This window comes from Talpa occidentalis, unplaced genomic scaffold, assembly GCF_014898055.3.
Source record: "Talpa occidentalis isolate TD23 unplaced genomic scaffold, MPIMG_talOcc4v2.1 talOcc4.13, whole genome shotgun sequence".
NCBI classification, from domain to species: domain Eukaryota; kingdom Metazoa; phylum Chordata; class Mammalia; order Eulipotyphla; family Talpidae; genus Talpa; species Talpa occidentalis.
Genome location: NW_023601322.1, coordinates 43,481,856 through 43,506,165, shown reverse-complemented (window position 1 = coordinate 43,506,165; position 24,310 = coordinate 43,481,856). Strand labels below are relative to the sequence as shown.

General features: G+C 37.4%; 1 protein-coding gene across 1 annotated transcript in view; it reads left to right on the top strand.

Moving 5' to 3' along the window:
- The window catches only part of MYOM1 (myomesin 1), a 149,702-nt gene extending 127,753 nt beyond the window's left edge, over positions 1–21,949 (top strand). Inside the window, exons 28-39 of the mRNA XM_037508781.2 lie at positions 1,674–1,818; positions 2,966–3,025; positions 3,267–3,334; positions 4,591–4,704; positions 5,380–5,467; positions 6,482–6,520; positions 6,604–6,709; positions 14,256–14,419; positions 16,476–16,512; positions 17,022–17,044; positions 18,664–18,719; positions 21,490–21,949. Of these exons, the coding sequence (XP_037364678.1) occupies positions 1,674–1,818; positions 2,966–3,025; positions 3,267–3,334; positions 4,591–4,704; positions 5,380–5,467; positions 6,482–6,520; positions 6,604–6,709; positions 14,256–14,419; positions 16,476–16,512; positions 17,022–17,044; positions 18,664–18,719; positions 21,490–21,783 (1,194 nt within the window). The 3' untranslated portion in view covers positions 21,784–21,949. The remainder of the gene's footprint in view (positions 1–1,673; positions 1,819–2,965; positions 3,026–3,266; positions 3,335–4,590; positions 4,705–5,379; positions 5,468–6,481; positions 6,521–6,603; positions 6,710–14,255; positions 14,420–16,475; positions 16,513–17,021; positions 17,045–18,663; positions 18,720–21,489) is intronic.
- The last annotated feature ends 2,361 nt before the right edge of the window (positions 21,950–24,310 follow it).

Below are 24,310 nucleotides of genomic sequence, written 5' to 3'. Positions count from 1 at the left end.
GGTTTGTGGCCATTATTAACAACCTGTTTTTCCTTTTATCAAGATATGTACTTAAAACATTTGAGGATTCATTAGAAAGGGGGAGAATGGGTAACACAAACAACATGAAATGGTGCAGTGTACTCCTTTTCAGCCCATAAAGTAACTGTGTGTAGAACCAGAGCAAGCCACATGTGGGTCCATTGTGGTCATCTCCTTCAATTTTCAAAAATGTTGTCACAATAGCTGTGACCACCTGACCCGTGGAAAGGAAGGAAAAGTACTGTGGGCATCCCTCCCCCACCACAGCCATTGAATGTGTGTAGACATGTCCCTTTTATGCATTTACTCGGGTAGGTGTACATACTCTGTGTGCACATACACAGTGAGCTTGAAGAGCTCGTCACTGTCGTTGAAGTTGGTTCTAACCATATTTCATTAGATGGGTGTTACTGTCTTAGATCAATTTCCCTGGAAGGAGAGTTTGAAATAAAGTTCCTCTTTCAAATGATTTTTTGGAGGTTAAAGGAAATAAGTTAGGGTAGGAGAAAACTAAATAAAAATGTGGTCTCTGCCAAAGACTAGCTTCCTGCAAGAGTTGCTCTGGGGCATGAATTGTACCATAGAGTTGATCGCAGGTCTAAGCCTTCATCCTGTGATATTTTGTAGGAAACATTCATCAGTCTGTTATGGAACTTGTGCTTGTCTCCCCAGGGATGAAGATATAACTTTACACTGAAGAAAAAAAAAAAGCAATATGTTAAAACAGTTTAATAGGGCAGTTGCAATTCATTAGGAGCAAATGGATTTCAAATGCTGTGGAAGCATTTGGATATTTTTTTATTCATGTATTATTTCATCAGATATTTATTGACTGCTTTGTGCCATGCATGTGCTAAATGCCAGGGATATAGCAATGAATGAGACTAACACTTTCCTCTTGCTATCTGTGGATTTATATTATTCTTTTTTAAAATTTTTAAATTTTTACATCATTGTTCTTGTTTTATCTTTTTTTATTTTTTACAACATTTTTCATTTTTAAACAATATTTGCTTCCCCCACCCCCTCAGGAGTACCCCATAGAATTTAGATTTCTATTATTTGTATAACTAAAATTAATGTAATCTGAAAGGTAAAATAGAAATTTCAAAGTCTTTTGATTACATTTTATGACTTGGCTAACAAAATTTTATATATTTTTTGAAGTTTTTTATTTATTTTTGCATAGAAGAATTGGGGTATAGGCCAGAAGGGGGAGGGGTAGTGACAGAGTCAGAGACAAAGTGGGGAGCCGAACAGGTAGATCTACTGAAATACACAGCTAAGGGGAGCAGCAGGTGAGACAGGAGAGGTCTGCTGTGTCATGTGGGTTAGCTCACTGGCCAGAGATCGATCTCAGGCAGTAGAGGTGATAGCGCTGAGACTTAACCCCTAGGCAACCAGGGTGACCCAATTTAATATTTTTAAACTTAAGTGTTAGGCTAAAGTGTAATCAATTTTGGTCAAGGTCACACATTTTGCATACTATTTTCCTTTTCCTTGACATGAGTTTGAAACATTTTAAAAATATATTAACAAGAAATCTTACTATAATGATGACTCTGTAAAGTTTGTTTTTATGTCATTCAGCTTATTGTCTTCAGAATAAAGTATCCATCTTATTGATTTCTCTTTTCTTTTTCACTTTAAAGAAATATAAGATGCATATTGACCGAAACACTGGTATAATTGAAATGTTTATGGAAAAGCTCCAGGATGAGGATGAGGGATCATATACGTTCCAGATTCAAGATGGCAAAGCAACTGGCCATTCTACTCTTGTTCTCCTTGGAGATGGTAAGAATCCTACAGTACATTAACTGGATGATTTTGCTATTCCCTTTAAGGCAAAATACTCATGGTACAAAAGGGATCACATGAAAAGTAGTGCAAATTGTTTCTTGATTGGATTCCAATGTTTGAAATGTAACTTTCAATTAACGCTTTCCATAGTAGTATTTCATAGAAATGAAAGTTAATTTTAAAGGACACCAAATTTATCTCTGGTCCATAGGCAAGACCACACTTACATATCATTTATAAATAAGCATTCATTATTAAAATTCTCCAGTGAAGGTTGCAGTACAACCAAGACTCTGTGTGTGTGTGTGTGTGTGTGTGTCTGAGTGTATAACATCATAGTTTGTTTCTGAGATATATATATCAAATATATTTAATAAATACACCTCGTACATATGTTAGTTTGATTCTGAGATAACAAACTATGATATTATCTTTGAGGATTAAATTACTTTGAATTACTTAAATTAAGAAAAAAGGATGCAAAAGTAGTGTGTGCCCAATCTATTAATTATACATTATAACTAGATTATAATAAGTCAGTTGTCATAAACCAAAGTAAAAGCTACCAAGATTTAAACTGTGGCATTTAACAAAACAGTAATAAGGCTAGCCTTATTTCTATATTTGCAATATCCAATACTGTTTCACTATTTCCTACCTTCATGAACTTTGTAAGTTATTTAAACGTTCTAGGCCTGTTTCTTCATTTAAAAACTGGAAATCAAAGAAAAATACTGGATGATTTCACTCATAGCAGGAATTTAGAAAACCTAAATAAGGGACCAAGAAAAAAACTAATTATAATAAAGTAAAAATCAAAATCAACAAGCAACTATAAACCAGAGACACACTATGAGGTGGGGGAGGGGAAATTAGGGTCAAAATAAGGGGAGTGGAAATTGTATGGGTACTATAAACAAGATGAAAATGCATGCATCGTGCAAAAATGAAAAATGATGTAAAAAATAAATAAATAAATGAATGAATAAATAAGTAAGTAAATAAATAAACTGGAAATGAGTAGGGAAGTCATGATGTATTAGTGTTATAATAATAATTATAAATCCCTCAGCAGAGTGACTGGTATGTATATTTATACCACTCAGCTCAATTTCATACTTCCTTGTTTTTCAATATCTAGTTTATCAAAAGCTCCAGAAAGAAGCTGAATTCCAGCGGCAAGAATGGATCAGAAAACAAGGTAAAAATAGACAGAGATAAAAAGAAAAACTTCAATTAAAATGAATATTAAGATTTATGTTAATACTTGATACATTTTTTAAAATATATATTACTAATGTGTATTTTTTAAAAATACTTAAAACTAAGTCTTGACCTTTTAAAATTTCACTTCAAACATAAATCATTTTAGAATTTAAGAATGAACTTTGATTTTGCACTTGTAATTAATAATGATTGCTGATGGCATTGAAATTTTGTAGGTCCACATTTTGCTGAGTATCTGAGCTGGGAAGTGACTAGTGAATGTAATGTACTATTGAAATGCAAGGTAAGAAGTAGATAAATTTTTAATATATGATACAAGGAAATAAATATGAAATAGAATGAGGAGAAGAGGAAGATCAATTTTTCAGGTCCATTTGAACCAAAATTATAAGTGACACATCCCTACTACTGAATGTCACTGTGTTTAGTAGATGGTAAAAAAACTTAAAACATAAAAATATGGGATGGCAAGATGATTGTTCCTATTCATTAACTAAGACTTAGTTAATAAGGTTTATTTTTTTCAGTAAGAATTTTTTTTTTAGAAAGAAAGGTACCAGATGGTGTCACTTATAAGTGGAATATAGAAAAACCAGACAAAGGGTTAGACAAAGTCAAACTTTAAAATCAATCCTTGAAAGCTGATCATAGATACTGGCTTTCAGAGGAGTGGGAGAGAGGTGAGGATGGCAGTAGAGAGAACACAATGGACTTTGGTGGTGGTCCATGGGTACTCTAGTTGTGAGAGTGCTATAGTGACTTCACCTGAGGAGGGGGATCCTGTATGGTCAAAACACTGACAAGGATGTGAAAAATTGGTACTTTGATAGCAATAAATACATTTTAAACATAAATAAATGAGTTTCCTCAAAATTGCTAAGCAACTAATTTATTAAATAATAGGTGATGGAAATAAACCTCATTTTGATAATCTTTTCACAATGTATGCAGATGCTGAATAATTGTTATATACCTTAAACATTGTATAGTCCTTAAACATATACAATGTTATAGCCAATTACATGTTGATAAAACCAGAAAAAATAATTTAAAACAATTAAAAAATATTTCCCCTCTACATGTATTTGTGAGCTTCATTTTTTTAAATTTTTAGATATTTGCACTTATTCATTCTGTTGTCATTAAGTGTTCCTTTCCTGTTCCTTTGATAAAGCCATTTTTATGTGATATAGATTATAATTTAGACTGATGGGATTTGCCTTCCCTTGGCTTTCAGATTTTTATTTTTATTTAAGTCTGTATGTTAGTATATATTTATCTATTTTTTTCTTTTCTTGTCTTTCATATAATTTTAAAGTCAATTTTTTTTCTGCTGGAAATAGAGTTGTTACTGATTTAGGTTTATTCATTTTTGTCTACCTTATTCTAAACTCTTTATCAATTAAAATAACTTTGAAGATTCTTTTATCAATCTTTATCCCCTGACTGGGAAGTCAGTACTTTTTCTTCTGTCCAATGCTATATTCATAAGGGTAGTGTTCCCTATTTTGAGAATGATAATTATGTTTTTTCTTCCAGGTGGCAAATATCAAAAAAGAGACGCACATTTTGTGGTACAAAGATGAAAGGGAGATATCGGTAGATGAAAAGCATGACTTTAAGGATGGAATATGCACCCTGCTTATAACAGAGGTAGGTGCCTATAAATGTGAAATGTAATACATTAGTTCTATACCCTACATTCTTCCAAAGCACAAAGGCTAAATTCCATGTTCTTTTGCCCAAATAATTTGTAAGAACTTACTTCTAACTGTTCTAAAGATTCCTGCCTTCATGTCACCTAAAAAGCAAGTGTAGAGACACACAAAATCTTCTCTCTCCTTGTGATATACATGAATTTGTCAAATGTCCGAGTAAAATTGCCTGGACACCACAACTCTTGTTTCAGAGCTACTAGTTTTTCATAATGAATGAGTGGCCAGGCAGTTAAGTGGCTCATTTTTCTTTTGCTCTTAAGCCCCACTATAATTTGTTCTCTAAAAGTAAAGAGACAATCAGACATAGTATTCATAGGTGTTTATCTGCATTTATCTGTGATGATAAGTTTTTAATATAAAGGCAGGAAAAATAAAGGTTTTGAACTTTTCAGTCTCAAATCAGCAACAGCCTTAGAGCAAGAAATCAAAACTACCAGCTGATCAAGTTCTGATGGACAGGATCATCTGTGAATGGTTCTTTGTTCACATAGCTAGGTGCTTGTTTAGTGTGTGTTTTGATGGCACTGCCATAAATCACAGGGCCTTAAAAATGCAAATACCATATACTCTGAGGCTACCAGCTGCAATGTGGCATATCTATTCCCCTTAGTTTTCCAAGAAAGATGCTGGGATTTATGAAGTTATCCTCAAAGATGACCGAGGAAAAGATAAGAGCAGATTGAAGCTTGAGGATGAAGGTCAGTCACCAACTACTGTGGTTTATTTTGTCTGTTCTATATATAGGTTACCAGAATTATGATTGGGGCTGAAGTGACAATGTACTGCTGATTTTTTTGTCCACAAACTTTGTTTTAATTAAAATTCCTGTAGAGAGACCTATTGTTTTATTCAAAAATACTTTACTTTTAATCTTCCTAGAAATTAAAAGTATATTTTTGATAATCAGAGAATTTATAATTCACTAGGGGTCTGTTTCCAATTTAAATCATCATTTTTATTTCAATTCTATAAAAATGCTCCAGAATCAAAAGCAACTGTGAAAAGTAGAGTCACAAAATAGTCCTTTTAAGAGGTGGTGAGAAAGATTTATATGTGAAATTCAAAATCTCTCACTAACAAAGCAAGAAAGTAATTTCCAGTTTTCAGAGACTACTAAGGATGGACATATCATGATATTGAATCCTACATGTGATACCTCCCACCACCAAACTTCCACTCTTGCTCCTGAACAATATCTTTAGCAGTATTGCCAACAAATATCAGAAATCTACCTTGGGTTTCACCTTCCTATTCTTGGAAAAATCAGGACTAAATGTGTTTATCATTGGACTGAATATGTTTATCATTGGACTGAATAATATCAAAGAACCTAAATGGTTAATTCATTGTGAACTGATGGCATAGATAAGAGAATTTCCTCTACTGTAAACTAAGGTTTCCTGGGACTTAAGAAGAAAGGGAGTCTGAAAGCCAAGAACCTTCTTAGAAATCTCACATGACTCTTTTTCTAGAATGTAAATAGGGTGAAAGTTAAAAAGAACTTGAGGGGGAAATATCCAAATAAGACCTGAGGTCTTCTAAAAATGGATAAAAATTGAGTTATTTCCTCAAAGAGGAATTAGTCAACAAATTCAACTTGTCAACTCTTCACCAGACAGGATATTTTTAAGAACTTGAAACTCACTAAGTTTGTGACTTGACCTTACATTGAGCATATTTATGCTAAAACTCTATGAAATCTCTATTCACAGCCTTTAAAGAACTGATGAGTGAAGTATGTAAAGTAATAGGTAAGTTTAAATGTTCTCACAACAGTATTTCATTACTCTCCTGTTTGGGCCTACAAATGTTGAAATAAGTTTTCTTCTTTCAGCTTTGTCTGCTACTGACCTGAAGATCCAGAGCACAGCTGAGGGTATCCGACTATACTCTTTCGTTACTTACTACCTGGATGATCTGAAAGTTAATTGGTCCCACAAGTAAGTAAATGGGATGTCCTTCTTATGTAGAAAGTATCTCTCCATATAGGGAAGAGAGGAGACAACATTCTGTTCCTCTCGGGTAAGGAGTCTTACTCTCAGGTCTGTGTTGATGAGAAAAAGACAGAGTGCCCAGACTATTCCTTTAATGTGAGGTTAGTGGTTTCCATCAACACCTACCTGGCAAGGTCAGTGATGGCTACAGAGCATTTGTCTTTGTGATCTGGGAAAAATCACAACTTGTGGACATCTCTATAATGTGAGCTTTGCCTCCAAATAATCATGCTTAAACACTCTCTTCTTTGCCAGGCATCAAAAGCTAGATTCCTGTACTATTTTTCTATATACAACTAACCCATGCTGTAGTCTAAACAAAACGGAGGCAGTATGTATCAACAGACACCACATTTCTCGTTATTTGAATCAATGACCATTCACCAGAGAAGTCTACTGCAGAGAAATGCCCACGTTTGTTGCTACTGTCATCTGTAGAAATTGGGATAGTTTGGAATTAGCTTGTTTCTTGTCCACTGTTGGCAGGCTTTGGAGATCTCAAGATGAATATGGGAATATGTATTTTGCACTGGATTGAACCTAAATACATGTTCTATTCCAGGCTTCCTGTATGTAGGTTGTGGAGGGATTCCATTTAAGTTCATCTCTGGGGATCCAAGAACTAAAATGAGCCTCTAATTTAGCTCCCATTTACACACTTGACAGTGTCCTTCCCCTCTGTGCTTTCCTGAAATTTCCTGATCTGAAACACAGCAGCAGCTTGTCACAGAAATCTGATGGGGCATAGTCACCTTCAGTTCATTCCCATTTTCTTTATCAGCCCCACTGAGCAGTAGGTCACAGTGACATCATCAGAAAGAGGTGGATAATGATGTTTTTTTTTGTATTTTCCCTATCCTAGACACCATATAGATGTATAAGTTAATTTAATATTCACAGCTCTATGAGAGGTATCTTAGAGATGAGGAAGCTCAGATTCAGGGAGGTGACTGAGGTTACACATCTAAGTGGTGGATAGAGGCCTGAGCCAGCACCCTGGCAGTAACCCTATGTTTTGCATTAAAAGCCTAAATCGAACAATTAACCAGAACTGGATCTCACAAAGCAGTGATATGTGGTTTGCTTTGAAGCAACTTTACTTTTGTATAGAACAGTGTTTTCATCATCATCATTATTAATTTCCTGAATATTAAAAGAAAAAAAGAAGTAAAATTCCAGTGTACAATGCTTAGGGTTTCATTTCTTTGTTCTGTTTCTTCCAGAACACATTTTAGGAAAGCAATTATAAGTTAAAATAGATCAAATTCTAGGAAATTCCTCTGTGACATCTAAGACATTGTAATATATCTTTTTTGAAGAATAAGAGAAGATAAATTAATTGAATCATCAATCAAAAAGCTTTACATCATCTCTAAAGAATTACTTGTTCAAAAAAGATTAGAACACTGAGTTTTGAAGAAACTATTATCAGCCAATAATAAACTTCTTACATTACTTGATCTAATCAGCTTAATGAGTGTTTTGTGTATTCAGTGCCTGAGAAAGATTCAGGTATTAAGAAGTACTTCTCTGCCTCTATATAGGTATGTGGCATAATCGGGAAAACACTTGAAGTGGGTTTTAATTTTGATTTTACTCCTGCCTTCCCTTGGATATTCAGCAAGTTTAATTTTTTCAATCTCAGGTTTCTCTCATATAAAAATAGGAGTAATAACACCTACTCTATCTCATAACACTGATGGATACAACAAGAGAAAGAAGTCTATGGTCTTTGTAAACCATCAAGTGCTTTACAAATGTAAGGAACTATCTTGTGTGTTAGCCAGAGATTAAAGAATTAAAATGGATTTATTACAGCAAAGCACAAAACTATCTGTCTTTCTCACACTCTAAGGCAAATATATTACTCAGGTTAAAGTCTTTGGATAAAGATGAATTCCTTCACTCTACATCTTACGGCATTTTAATTTTTAGTGTCTTTTATAGAACATAGTTTATAAGAAAATACTGAATATTTATTTGGACATTGAAGGATTTTTGGTGGAGATTTTTGTTTTTCTGTTTTTTTTAAGTTCATTTTGTTTATTTTTTTTTAACATTTTTAAAATTTATTTTTAAGTCAATTTTTAAAATTTTATATATTTCTTACATCATTTTTGCACAATATATGTATTTTCATCTTGGTTACAGTCCCCATACAGTTCCCACCACCATTGTTTTGATCCTACTCCCTTTTCACGCCCTGTAGTGTGTCCCTGGTTTATACTTGCTTGTTGATTTTGATTTTAACTTTATTATAATTAATTTTTTTCCTGGTCCCTTAATTTAGGTTTTCTCAGGTTCTGGTATGGGTGAGACCATCTGGCATTCCTCTTTATCCTTCTGGCTTATTTCACTGAGCACGATCCCTTCCAGCTCCATCCACGTTGCTGCAAATTGCATGAGTTTATCTTTTTGATAGCTGAGTAATATTCCATTGTGTATATGTACCATATCGTCTTGATCCAGTCATCTACTCCTGGGCATCTGGGTTGTTTCCATAGCTCACTCATTGTAAATAGTGTTGCAATAATCACAGGGATGCAGGTGCCCTTTTGAATTGATGTTTCTGTGTCCTTTGGGTAAATAACTAGGAGTGGAATTGCTGGATCATATGGAAGCTCCATCTTTAGCAGACTGAGGAATCTCAACACAGTTCTCCATAGTGGCTGGACCAGTCTGCACTCCCACCAGCAGTGCAGGAGATTTCCTTTTTCTCCACATCCTCGCCAACATTTGTTGTTGCTAGTTTTTTTAATATGTGCCATTCTCACTGGGATAAGTTGGTATCTCATGGTAGTTTTGATTTGTATTTCCCTGATTACAAGTGATGTTGAACATTTTTTCATATGCCTGTTGGCCATCTGCATTTCTTCCTTGGAGAAGTTTCTTTTTAGCTCTTCTGCCCATTTTTTTTGACTGGGTTATTTACTTTGTTTTGTTGAGTCTCATCAGCTCTTGGCAGATTTTTGTCATCAATCCTTTATCATTAGTGATGTGTGCAAAAATGTTCTCCAAATCAGTGGGATGTCTCTTTGTTTTGGTTACTGTCTCTTTTGCTGTACAGAAGCTCTTTAATCTGATGTAGTCTCAGCTGCTTATCTTTGCCTTCGCTGTCACTGCTTTGAGTGATATGTGTTTAAAGATGTTACTGAGATGTATGTCATGTAGTGTTTCGCCTATATTTCCTTCTATATGTTTTATGGTTTCAGGTCTTATATCTAGTTCTTTAATCCATTCTGAGTTGGTTTTTGTGCATGGTGTGAGGTAGTTGTCAAGCTTCATTCTTTTGCACGTAGCGACAGTTTTCCCAGCATCATTTACTGAGCAAACTTTCTTTGCTCCAGTGCATATTCTTTGCTCGTTTGTCAAAGATTAGTTGACCATAAATCTGTGGGTTTATTTCTGCATTTTCTATTTGATTTCATTGGTCTGTGTGTCTGTTCTTGTTCCAATACCATGCAGTTTTGATGATTATGGCTTTGTAGTATAGTTTGAAGTCTGGGAGTGTGATACCTCCATTCCCTTCTTTTTTTTTTTTCAGGAGAGCTTTGGCTCTTTGGGGTTTTGGGTGGCTCCATGTGAATTTCATCAATAATTGTTCTATTTCTTTGAAGAATGACATTGAAATTTTGATTGGAATAGCATTGAATCTATAAATTGCTTTTGGTAGGATGGCCATTTTGATATGTTTATTCTTCCAATCCATGAGCAGGGGATGTCTTTCCATTTCTTTGTGTCTTTTTCTATTTCCTTTAACAGTGTTTTATAGTTTTCTTTGTATAGGTCCTTTACTTCTTTTGCTAGGTTTATTCCCACATATTTGATTTTTTTTGTTTCAATAATAAAAGGGATGGTTTTCTTGATTTCTTCAGATTTATTGTTTGTGTATAGGAAGGGTACTGGTATATGTGTTGATTTTGTATTCTGCTACTTTACTAAATTGATTGATTAGTTTGTTTAGTTTTTCTGTGGAGTTTTTGGGGTTCTCTCTATATATTATCATGTCATCTGCAAATAGTGATAGTTTGACTTCTTCCTTCTCCCTATTTGGATTCCTTGTACATCTTTCTCTTGTTTTATTGCTCTGGCTAGGGCTTCCAGTATTATATTGAAAAGCAGTGGTGAGAGTGGACATCCTTGTCTTGTTCCAGATCTTAATGGAAATGCTTTCAGCTTTTCACCATTGAGAATGATATTGGCTATGGGCTTGTAATATATGGCTTTTATGATGTTGGGGTATGTTCCTTGTATCCCGAGAATTTCAAGAGCCTTTATCATAAATGGGTGTTGTACTTTGTCAAAAGCTTTTTCAGCATCTATTAATATTATCATATGGTTTTTGTATTTCTTTTTGTTGATATGTTGGATTACACTGATTGATTTTCAGATGTTGAACCATCTTTGTGTCCTGAAATAAATCCTACTTGTTTGTGGTGAATTATCTTATGGATACATTGTTGGATTCTGCAAGCTAAAATTTTATTGAGGATTTTTGCATCGGTGTTCATCAGAGAGATTGGCCTGTAGTTTTCTTTTTTCGTGTTGTCTTTGTTGGGTTTTGGTATTAGTGTAATGTTGGCTTCATAGAATGTGTTTGGTATTATCTCTTCCTTCTCAATTTTTCGAAAGAGTTTGTGAAGAATAAGCACTAGTTTGTTTCTGAATGTTTGGTAGAATTCATTTGTAAATCCATCTGGTCCTGGGCTTTTTTGTTTTGGGGGAGGGTTTTGATTACCATTTCAGTTTCACTGCTTGTAATTGGGCTGTTTAGGTGTTCTATGTCTTCTTTATCTAGCTTTTGGTGATTGTAGAGTTGTAGATATTTGTCCATCTCTTCTAGATTGTTGAGTTTGTTTGCATATAACTGTTCATGGTAGTTTCTGATTATTCTTTTGATCTCTGCTGTGTCTGTTGTGATTTTTCCTCTTTCATTTGTGATCCTATTTATTTGTGTTTTCTCTGATTTTTCCTTTGTAAGTCTGGCTAGGGGTTTGTCCATTTTATTTATTTTTATTTATTTATTTATTTTTTTAAAGATTTATTTATTTATTTATACAAGCACTGGGTACAGTCAGAAGCGCAGGAGGGTGAGAGAATTCACCAGAGCCAGAGCGGGGAGCAGAGCAGGCAGAAGGACCGAAGTACACTGCTGAGGGGAGCAGCGGGTGACAGGAGAGGTCTGTCGCGCCATGTGGGACCCTCCTCCGGTGGCCATGGCCGGGGAGCAGCCACGGATCGAACAGGCGCTGCAGAGGCTGCGGGCAGCTTCGCAACCCAGCGCTCAACCCCTGCGCCACCGGGGAGGCCCCATTTTATTTATTTTTTAAAGAACCAACTTTTGGTTTCATTGATCTTTTGGATTTTTTTTTTAGTTTTTATTTCATTTATTTCTGTTTTGATTTTTTATTATTTCCTTTCTTCTACTGGTTTTAGGGTTTTTTTTTTTTTCTTATTCTTTTTCTAGTTGTTTGAGATGTGAGATTAGGTTGTTTCTTTGAGTTCTTTCTTGTTTCTTGATGTGAGCCTGTATTGCTATGTATTTTCCTCTTATTACTGCTTTTGATGCATCCCATACATTTAGGAAATTGGTGTCCTCCTTGTCTTTCAACTCAAAGTATTTTTTTAATATCTTCTGTGATCTCCTCGTTAGTCCAGTGGTCTTCCAGTAGTGTGGGTTTCAATCTCCATGAGGTAGGGGGATTCCTTGCCTTCTTTTTATGGTTTATTTCTAGTTTGATGCCTTCATGGTCAGAGAAGGTAGTTGGTATGATTTCAATCTTAGTGTATCTGTTCGTGTTTGTCTTGTGTCCCAATATGTAATCAATCCTGGAGAATGATCTCTGTGTGCTTGAGAAAAATGTGTACTCAGATTCTTTTGGGTGTGGTGTTCTATAGATGTCTGTTAAGCCCAAGAGGTCTAGATCCTTATTTAGAGCTTTAGTGTCCTTAGTTATTTTTTGTCTTGTTGATCTATCCATTGTTGATAGTGGTGTGTCGAAGTCTCCCACTACATATGTGTTTTCTCTGATGTCTGTTTTCAGAGGTGATAAAGTTGTCTCTTTGGTGAGCTCCTTCTGGGATGTCGGAAGCTCTGACTGTGGGGACATCCCTTTCTCAGTTCCACACAGTTTTGGTGAGGTCCAGAGGTGAAGTTCCCTATTGTAAAGGTGGTGCATCTGGGACTGTGCTCCCTTGCCCCCTCGGTCTGCCCCAGCAGTGGCTGGATCCTCCTCTGGGCTCCAGCTCCCAGAGTCGCGGGGCTTGGCTTGGCTTGTGAGGGGATTTAGCTCACCTCTGACTATGGGGACAGCCTTTTATCAGTTCCACACAGTTTTGGTGAGGTCCGGAGGCAAAATTCCCTGTTTCAAAAATGGCGCATCTGGGTCCTTGCTCCCCTACACCCTTGGTCTGCCCTGGCGGTGGCTGGGTCCCCCTCTGGGCTCTAAATCCCAGAGTCATGGGGCCTAGCTTGTGAGGGGTTTTAGCTTACCTGTGACTGTGGGGACAGCCTTTTCTCACTTCCTCAGTTTGTTTATTATAACTGCAAATGTAGTGCATGTTTGTTTTGGAGATACAGTTATAATATCATTTTACAAATTAGAAAATTTATATCATATCAATTTTCCTAGCCACTGTAGGAACATTTGGGGTACTTCCTTCCAGTCTTTTCTCTATGCCAATTGTTGTAATAGTTTATGTTTATCTCTTTTCTCACATGTTTATAAACTCTTCATAAAGTTCCTTTGACTATCACTGAAAAGACATCTACTTTACCTTTTTCTTAGTTTATCTGTAACAGTAACAATTCTAGGTGGTCAGATTACAAAACAAAGGGTCTATTTCTTTTTATACTCTTGTAAAAGAATACATCCCATGGATCTGCTTGTTACCTCCATGGAATACTGAGAAACTCACATCCAGGGACAGATGTTTGTCTTGGCAGCAACTCTGCTTTTCATTTAACTGTTAGCCTTACTTCTAAGCACACATTTCCATCTGTGTGAAATAGCTTTGTAGTCACGTATGTCAATAGATGTCAGCTACAGATAAACCTCCATAACTGTTTTTGACTAGCTTATAAAATCTGATTTATAGACACAGACCAAGTGCATGAAATATACAGTACCACAATATGTACACTTTTGTTTTCACTTTAAAGATTTCCTTAATCTTACAAATAAACCCAAGCAAAACCAAATATAATTAATACCACAGTAGTATTGGTGTTGCTGTCTGCCTTGGATCCCAGACTGCCACTGGGAGTTAAATGTGCAGACTGTTAGACCCTTTGACACCCTCTACCCCAGGCCTTAAAGTCCAAGGTCTGTGCTTCAGGGTTCATGATTTCTCTGAAGCAGAATAACACATGTGGATTTCATGTTATTTGAAAGTCTATAAAACTTTATGGTAAGACCCTCCATAAGAGATAAAGTAAAGGTCAGTTCTGGATGAAAGCAAAGACTAATGAAAGTTTCTTTGATTCCAACAGCGGAACTCCTATTAAATACACAGACAGAGTTAAGTGTGGGGTCACTGGGGAGCAGCTCTGGCTGCAGATCAATGAACCCACTCCAAATGACAAAGGGAAATATGTAATGGAGCTCTTTGATGGCAAAACTGGACACCAGAAAACAGTGGATCTTTCTGGACAAGGTAAATGAATATTCTGCACAATAGAACTTAACTGTGGAGTGGACTTTTTAAAAAGCCTGAAGGGGAGTAAGAGGTCATGACGTTTGGCTTTGAAAGATAATGAGAGACTTTGATAAAGTTGCTTAAACTCAGCTGTGGTGGTAAAGCAATAATTCAGTGACAAAGAGGAGACAGTAAACGGAGAGAAAGCACTGCTTTTTCAAGATGTTTACAAAGAAAGGCAGCTGGATTTACAATCACTTGAGAAAGTAAAAACATTGAAAAAGAATCACTTTATGTTGATTGAAATTTGAGCATGTTCCAATACTTCACGAAGTCAGTTGATTTGGAAGGACTGAAGATGTGAGGGAAGGGGAATCATTGATGAAACCAAAGTCCTGAAGAATGAAAGGTTTGAGATCAAGGGAAGAGGGAATTTGGTAACTTTGGGAGGAAGCAAGGAAACCCTTTCTTCAGAAACTAGAGGAAAATAAATATGAATAATCAAAGACAAATGAGAATAGAAAGAAGTTGGAAAAATTGCGCCCTATGACCCTCAGATTCCTGTTCATCTGCTGAGACAGTAAGGGGCTTGGGGGAGAAGAGGATACAAGATAATAAACAATGCAGACAATGTCTTTCCATCTAAGACCAATAATGATGTAAAGTTACTAAATTCTTTAAGTTAAAGATGCATAAATTAATAAAAAGTAAAAAACATGGCACCATTTCTCCCTTTCCTAATACCATAGTCTTCCTTTATATATTATTTCCTAATGAAATAAAATAGTCTGTATGAAGTTATAAAGGACACAGTGGCTTGATTTCCCCCCCCCTTATATATTAAAATACAATCTAAGTATGCCATAACTCCTCATTTTTTTAATCATCACAAAGTAAATTCCTAACTTAGAAGCAGCTACCTTGAGTTGTTTTGCACTGACCCTCATACCCCTCTCCCTGCTCACCCACCATGACTGCAAAGACTAGTTGAAGGATCTCTCTGCAGGGAAGGAGAGTGGCTACCCCCAAGAGACTCACACACATGCAGTGATAAACACTTTGCAGTCCATAAAACACTTTGGACACAATAAAAAAAGAGAAGTGGTAGATAAATTTAAACTTTTTTAAAAATAATTTTGGCCCACCAAAGCTTATTTAATTTCCCTCTCTCATATTCTGGGTTTTCTCACCAGTATTGTTGCTGCCACCAAATACAGATTATCTCTGTCATGCCCACCTCTAGCTCAGTGTGGCCTGGACTAAAAGAAGTGTGAAGGAACTTGAGTCTCCTTTGGTCTAACTGGTCTACCTTGAGAGACTTTAAGCTTGATTTATGCTTACTTTCCTCATTTGTAAAAGAAAGTTGGCAAACTTGTGTTATGTAAGTATTTTCTAGACTTAAAATGTGAGCCTAAGACCACCAAGTTGCTTAAAGACAAGGTGAGAAAGATTTTAAAAGCTGCCTTTTTGCTGAAGTCTTCAAAGTGGCTTAATTCTGTAGGCTCAGGGGAAAGAAATTAGAACTCTATAGCTCTTATTTCCTTGTCTATCTCTTATCTCATCTCCAGTAGGGCATAGAAACATTGCTTCAGGCAAGCACTGGCACAAACTGTGACTATAGTAACTCTTGCTCTTTCATACAAATAAATGGGCCAGACAACATAACATGTAACTGTCTAGCTAACATAACATGTGGTATGGCTAATTAAGAGAAAAGCTTTTCTGATGCTGGATGCTTATTAGACAACCAACTTTTACTTGAAACAGAACTTTGTTCCCATTTTATCTTTGGTGGAACTAATCTTTGCCTTTCTATTAGAAGGGATAAAGGTCTCTCACTGAGTTGAAACCTTCCAAATTCACTATTTCATATTTTCTACCTAGAAAGTATTTACGTCTCTTGTTAGGTCCATCAAGTTGTAACGTGAACTCACAGGCACAGTCTCAGTCAAGTCAGCCTAGCTGTGTCTGGGCTGGTCACGTTGACCTGATATTGTGATTTTTTAATCAGTCCCTTAATGTTGTCAATTCTGTGTAAGAAAATTCTAACTTCTCTTTTTCTTCCTTCTTGAAGCATATGATGAAGCCTTTGCTGAATTCCAGAGATTAAAGTAAGTCCCTTTTTCCTAGCAACTGCCTATGTGTGCTCCCTCACCTGTGGGTCAGAGAGGGGCTTTTATTTTTTTTTTTTTAATTTTTAAAGGTTTGTTTATGCATACAAGAGCTGTGGTATAGGCCAGAGGTGTGGGGGTGAGAGGATTCATCAGAATGGGGAGCAGAACAGGCAGACTGACTAAAATATACTGTGGAGGGGAGCAGAGGGCAAGACAGGAGAGGTCCGCAGCACCATGTGTGTTTCTCCCTGGCTGGCCGGGGATCGAACTCGTGCTTCAATGGCTGCCCATAGCTTCGTAGGTTGTGTCTTAACCCCTTGTGGCACCAGGGAGGCCCAGAGAGGGTTTTTATCTCGGCCTTTGCAGTAAAAGCATTTTCCATTGCTTCATAGAGGAACAAAATTGTCTCTGAGGCAATGAAATGCAGTCAGTGTTAGCTACTTTAAAGAGGCACTAAAACAGAATTCTTCTTTCTTTGTGTGTCTATTTGTTTCTTTCAACTACAGACAAGCTGCCATTGCTGAGAAAAGTAAGTAAACCTTGCACTCCGGGCATACTTTCAAAATTTGATTTTGCTGTTGTGCTTAGAGTTGGAGGAGAGTAAAAGTTCTTTCTTTCCTTCTTTTTTTTTTTTAATATTAAGTGCTCTACATGTTTTTATTTAGTCTCTTAAGTAAGGATATATATGAAAGGAAGGTCTCAAGTCACATTATAAGAATTTCACCCAACTCTTGCCTTGAGCTCCCACTCAGACATCTTGAGAAATGTACTGACTAGATATCACACAACAGGTGATTAATCACTTGCAGCAGGCACAATGTTATCAGAAAAATTTATATACATTAAAGAAAAAATAAGAAACTTTGTGAATTTCACATTAGGTAAGTTACTGACACTGGTGCCCTGACAAGTTTTCCCACATATTCCCAAGACCTCCTGTAGAGTAGAAGATGCCAATAAGGCCTCCTTTTGTTTCACTGGACACCACCTGAGTGAACAAGCATCTGACTCTCATATCTATATACCCAGAATTATGCTTGCTACTAACTTCTGTCAAATGTTTGTGTCACATATAATGACCTAGAAGAGCTCAGAGTCTTACAGGATCCCAGGGGTCATGAGCTAATCCATCACAATAATCCAGGTTCCTTCTCAGTGTGGGAAGCTGACTTTGAAAATTGTTTAGGGTTAAAACTGTAGAGTCAATCTAAACTCAAAGGAAATGACTCAGAGGTTTCAGGATGGGATTTTCACCTTTGACATGCACTGCTTTCCTCCCACCTTCCTCCTCCCCTTTCCCTGCCATCTGCCATCAGTTTCCCCACCCCCAATCCCACCTCGGTTTGGAGACTACAGCTAGTGTAAACAGGGCAGAGACCAGCGCCAGGGGCATGGTTAGGAGAGTCTCAGAGCCCATGGGATGGGAGGGAGCATTTACTCCTTGTTCACAAGCAAAGCTTGTGTCCACAGTAGTTGTTGGCCTCTCCAGACACTTAAAATTTCCAGTGGGCAAAAGAGTCTACCTCCCTTCTGGTTCCTGAAATCTTTCCTGAGATTGCTGATCACAGCAGCTTAGAGTTGAAAGAGAACTTAGAGCCCTTCTAGTTTTGTGTTTTTAAAATTTTATAAGACCTGGAATACTTAATTCAAACTACCAAGACATGAGAAAGGGAAGATCTCTAGGAAAGGTCTCAAAGAAAACCCACACCTGCATGGCCCTCCAGATCTCCCTGGCATAGAGCCTCTGGTTGTGAAAATTTTCCTATTCATAGGGAAGCCCATGCAAGTGGCCAAGCTGGGCCTGGAGGCTCTTCATGGAGGTCTGCTCTGCCACCCTGAGCAGAACTGCAGCAGCACCAGGGCTGAAAATAATCATGAAAATAGGGGAGCAGGTCTTGATATGACAAAGCAAGCTCAAGCTGATGTTTTAATTAGAGATATGGGCACCTGAGTGCATGCAATATCTGTATGAAGGATTAACATGCAAAACCAATTGATTATTTTCTTATTTTGCATATTGAAGGCAGGTATAATATAACTGTAACAAGCAGAAAACTCAATTGAAAAATTAGTCCCTGAAGTGGTTGATGAATGTGATCTTTGGCTCTCATCATTTTAGTGACTGACCACAAATGTCTATGCTTACAGATCGTGCCCGGGTGTTGGGTGGGCTCCCTGACGTCGTCACCATCCAGGAGGGCAAGGTAAGCATAGAGTAAGTGCTTTTCTCCCCACTTCTGCCACTAGAAATGGGTTTCAGTGCCCCAGACTTTGCTGCTTCTTTTAAGATATACTTACCAACGTCTTCACTTTATGGCATGGTTGTTCATAATTGACATGAGAATTGCCAAGGCCATGGTTTAAAATGCTGCCTATTGTTCAATCATCTTAATGTTTTGTAGGCCTAGCATGAGGATGCATGTTTGCTGATGTGGGCATATTTAAACCACTTAGTATCTTTCCAGAGTTACCCTTTAAAATCTTAAGATGTGGAAAGTGTTTAGTGAAAACTATATCACAGATATAATTGAAGAAAGGAACAACTTAAATGGGCTGTCCTATTAAATACCTCATCTTTGAAAGGAAATATGCTATTCCATGAATTTTGATAGATTCTGCTTCTGTCAAAAACTTAGTTTTTTCTTTTGTTTTTAAACTGGGGTTTCCTCACTTCATCATAGTCTCTGAAAAGTCATGAGTACGGTTTCTAACTTGGATTCACTTTCTTCATCCCTATGTTTCATTAAGATAAGTTTAATATCCCAGTCATGAAGAAGGAGCATTTGTAGTGGAACAAAATCTTTTCTTACCTTTAAAAGGGAAACAAAAACATATGATAGGTGGTTGGAACTAAGGTGATAAAACAAGATGTATGGGAATGCTCTGGCCAAAGACAAGTTTCGTTTGACTCTGTTTCTCCTTTCTGGGTGGGAAATAATGACCACAGTTGACTTTAAGCTCAACTGTGTATGTTTGCTTTTGTTTTTAAATTATGTTTTCCATTTTCCTCACTTAATGAGATTCAAAATATTCAACTTAACTGTGTCATAGTAAGACTTAAGAAAGAGAATGTATGTAAAACACTTGGTTACTTATACATCAGCTATTAAGTATGGATAATAATTTTCCATGATGCTTAAAGTATTTGGTAGTTTGGTTTTGTTAACAGTTAACACAGGTAATCACAGTTACCAAAATCACACCTGCTCTCCTTGGATAAGTTTAATGGCAAGAGCTTAACACATACTTTTTTTGATGAAATGGATTTGTAGAATAATTCAATAACAACTGCCAATTAATCATGGAAAAAATCAGATTTCTTAAGCTACCCTCACTCATACAGAAAAGGCAAAAAATGATCATGTAACATGCTATAGAAGAGATATTTAGAAAGATATCCTTCCCTCTGTATATTGTGAGACCTACTTTTCCCCCTCAAAATATGTAGATTTCAGTAAGAAAAATGGAAAAATGGAATTTAAAATGTAAAGTAAATTCAACATCATTGGCCATCTGTGAAATGCAAATTAAAACTCCTCCGAAATATCACAACACACCTTTAAGAATAGCTGTTCTACTATGGAGCTGTTCTGAATTCTCAAAAGGGCATTATGGTACAAGCAGTCCGTTTTTGACAGAAATGTTGTTATGTTGCACATGACTGTACATCCAGCATTACATGGGACAAACTTCTTTTTATTGAAGTAGCATTGCTTATAATATTATATTTGTTTTAGGTGTTCATCGTTGAGAATAGCATGTGTATATACTACATTAAGTTAACCCCTAAAAGTTCAAATCTATCCTCCAAATCTATGCCATTGTCCCCTCCATCCCCTGATTTACTCATCCTCCTTCTCCCTTTGAGACAAATGGTTGAGAAATGCAGTAACTTAGATGAATCTGCAAGGAAATATACTACATAAAAAAGGCAATCCTGAGAGGTTATGGATTGTGTGATGTTATTTATATGTTTTTGAAATTAAAAAAAATTAGAACTGGAAAACAGATATGTGGTAGTCAGCAGTTAGGAATGGGGGTGGGGTGGAAGGTGAGAAGTGGGGGGGGTGGTTACAAGAAGGCATGTTGAGTGATACCTGGGTCGGGGGGCGGTAAGAAATATTCTTTTTATTTACTGAGATGGTGGATACACAAATCTAGATATAGACTAGACCAGATGAGCACAGGTGAGGCTGGGGAAGTTAAAGAATATCAAATGGACATGTCAATGTCAGTGTACTAGTTGCAATGTTAGACTATAGTTTTTTAAGATGTTAACTGGGAGAAGCTGGGAAAAGATAAGGATCTCTATTATTTCTTGCAACTGTTTATGAATCTACAAGTATCTTTAAAAATTTTTTTCAACAAAAAGGTAAAGTTAGAGGCCTAAGCATTGCTCTTTTAGAATTAGGGATTTCAATCCAGCTGGGAACATAATAAAATGTTAGGAAATAGGAATACATCTTGGTAGAGCACCTTTGCAAGTGTGACAGATCGGGTGGTATTTGGGTAAAAAATAAAAGGTGGAAGATAAAATTTGAAAATTTGTCACATTATCTGAAGCAACTGTTGGGTTTCTGCTTCTGGGCTCTGCAAGCAGATGAGATGCAAAAGTGAGCAGGTGGTAATTATGACAATGAGATTTCTCTACTAAGAGTCCAAAATGCCACATTAGAGCAAGAGGCATCTGTGAGTTTATAAAAACAAGAGTAGAGATGGGACCTCAAAGCAATCTCCTTCATGTGACTTTCATGATAAATATTCTGATGCCAGAAAGCCAAGGGCCTAAAGAAACCTACTCATGTTTGATTTTGAACTGTAACCCCCATTGGCATGCAAACAGAACAATTTATGCCTGATCTAGGAGGTTTATATTTATCCTTCCTCTGATCATGCCAACCTTCCTGGAGGATTCTTGAAGTTGCGTGTTAAAGCTGACTTATGTCCTTTGTTTTCACAAAACCTGTTTTGCAGGCACTTAATCTCACTTGCAATGTGTGGGGCGACCCGACTCCAGAGATCTCCTGGATGAAGAACGAGAAGCCCCTGGTCCCAGATGACCACTGTAACGTCAGGTTTGAGGCCGGCAAAACCGCATACTTCACCATCAATGGCGTGAGTACCTCCGACTCTGGCAAATACGGGCTGGTTGTGAAGAATAAGTATGGCTCAGAGACAAGCGACTTCACTGTGAGCGTGTTCATCCCGGAGGAGGAAGCAAGGAAGGCCACTTCACAACCCCAGAAAGGCAACGCGATGCCCAAGTGAGAGGATTGTGCCGGAGTGTGTGTGAAGAGTTGTCTTGTGTGCAAATGGTTTGGGCTAAGGGTAAAGAAATCCTCATGTTTCCTACTCCCTGTTTTGTGCTCATTTAGTGGGGGGTGGAAATTGTCAAATCATTGATTCATATAAAAGAGTACCAACTAATGATATATTAATTTTTTTTCTTTATCTACAATTTATGTGTTAAGAAAACCACTGTTAGCACAGCTATTAGGAAACAATTTTAAGGAAAAGACCAGAACTGAGCTAGAGGGACATGGGATGATGGTCAGAGTGCAGATGAATGTGTTGTGGAACAGTTTGGACTTGGCAAGGCTTTTGCCAGTAAGCTCCATGGATTCCGACTATACTTCAGCAGCCTGTCAAGTCAGAGACAAGTTGTTTAGCCAACAATATGTCTCATGTTGTTTTGAAAGTGATGTGCATTTTGTTGGTGGTCTTGTGATGTGGAACCTCTCAGTATTAATAAACAGTTCACACACCTCTCCTCTTCCCCAGCCATGTTTCTTCTGTTTGACTTCTCATTTGGGTGGCCTCTTCTGTCTCTTTCTCATCACTTCTTGTGTCACGTCTTCTGATTTAAATTCCTTTGGTTTAAGTTAGTACTTTCATAACATGTCAACTAAGTCATCCCAGGTAGATTGATGTTCAGAGGTATGAAATTGCTGGCACTGTTCAGCTGGAACCCTACTCTACAATCAACTTGATTCCACTGTTAAAACGGAATCAAAGTAAGTGAATATATGGCAGTTAAGGATAAGATGATGTGGGGTGTCTAGTGCCAGAACTGGCAACTAAGGGCTCAAACCAAGAAGAAAGTTCAGAGCACTGCCATCATTGAGACCTGTCCTTCCTTGCAGAGCTTTCACAGACAGTATTCTGCCTTTAGGAATGTTGTTTCTTCCTCACTTTTACACCCCAACCAGCACACACACACTCACATACCAATGGAGGAAAATAATAAGAGTGAAAGATTCCCCCCTCCTTTCTCCTGCTAAGGATCAGGGATGAGACAACAGATTCCCTTATACAGCTTGAAAGGGCATCTGCACATCATCTTGGCAGTTTGGGACTAGTGATTGCCTCTTTTCTGACTGCTGCTGATTCTTTGTTCAACCAAGTGCCCCATGTTACTGCTATGACATTAAACATGAAGCAAGAGCAAGACACTATGCTCTCACTAGCAGATATGGCAAGTAGATGAACCTGCTGAGGATTGAGTGGACTCTGCAGAAGACCTTGAGCATTCTGAAGTGCTCCTTCTTCAGCAAGAGGGGTCCTCTGGATCAGTGGGCCCAGAAGAAAACTGGACACCTACAAAGAGCCAAAGAGAGGAGAAAGGAGTCAAAGGGGGGGGGGGAGGGGCAGATCTGTTCAAGGAACTGTACAAGGGATAGGTTCCTAAAACTCTGCAAAGAACCCCAAATGCACCTCTCATAAAAACTAGCAGCAGAATTCCCAGTGTCGGAAAAAGAGGAGGGAGATGTGTTCAGGCAGAATCTCAAACTAGGATTCTGCACCTACTGAAAATATTATTCAAAAATTGAGGCAACACAAAGACTTTATCTGATATACTGAAGCCAAAAGATACTGCCAAAAGATCTGTGCTGCAACAAAATGTTAAATTAGTCACAGAAAACAAATGGTATCAGATTGAAATTTACATCAACAAAGAATGGAAAGTGACAGGACTGGTAAACCCATGGGCAATCAAGAAGTATGCTTCTCTCATTTTTAATTTCATCTCTTTCCTGAGGTACCTCTGCCAGAGATTTGCTTGTCCAGCCTTGTACCCAAAGCGAGCTTCCCCGGCTAATGCTGGCTTTCACCAGTGTTCTTGGTTTGGATGTCAATCCCGTGAAATGCACTACCAAGGAATAGATGTAAGTGCTGCTACTGAGAGCACATGCCATGCCTCCAGTCTCAGGAAGTCCAGTCCTAACCAGGACTAGAACATGCAGGAGACTCCTTCAGTGTGTGTGATAGAGGTGGCCGAGATGAGAGAGGTATTTGGAGGTAAAATGGGCATGACGCTGCTTAGGACTGTCTGCTCTCCTGCAGGCTTGAGCAATGGGGTGATGATTGCATCCTCTGAAATGGAGAGACAGAAAGAGATTTATGTGGGGGGTGGGGAGTTATGGTAAAATTATGATTTTATGAAAGATCTGCAGTAAAAGGAATTATTGCTTTCAAAAGCTATTGGCTACAAAGAGCCCTGACAGCAAGACGAGGCAATATGGGTGACTAGATATCAACCAAGGATAATGTCCACATGATTGCTGAGATTGAATTCATGGAACAAATAAAAGAGAGAGTGTGAATTAAACTGCTGGGAACTCTGATTTTTTTTTTATACAGTAAGTTTTAATAAACAAAACAAAAATCTTTCCATCTTCATAGTGCATTAATAAATTTACATTAGGGGGCCTCCCCTGGTGGCACAGCGTTTGAACGCTGGGTTGCGAGGTTGCCCGCAACCTCTGCAGCGCCAGTTCAATCCCTGGCTGCCGGC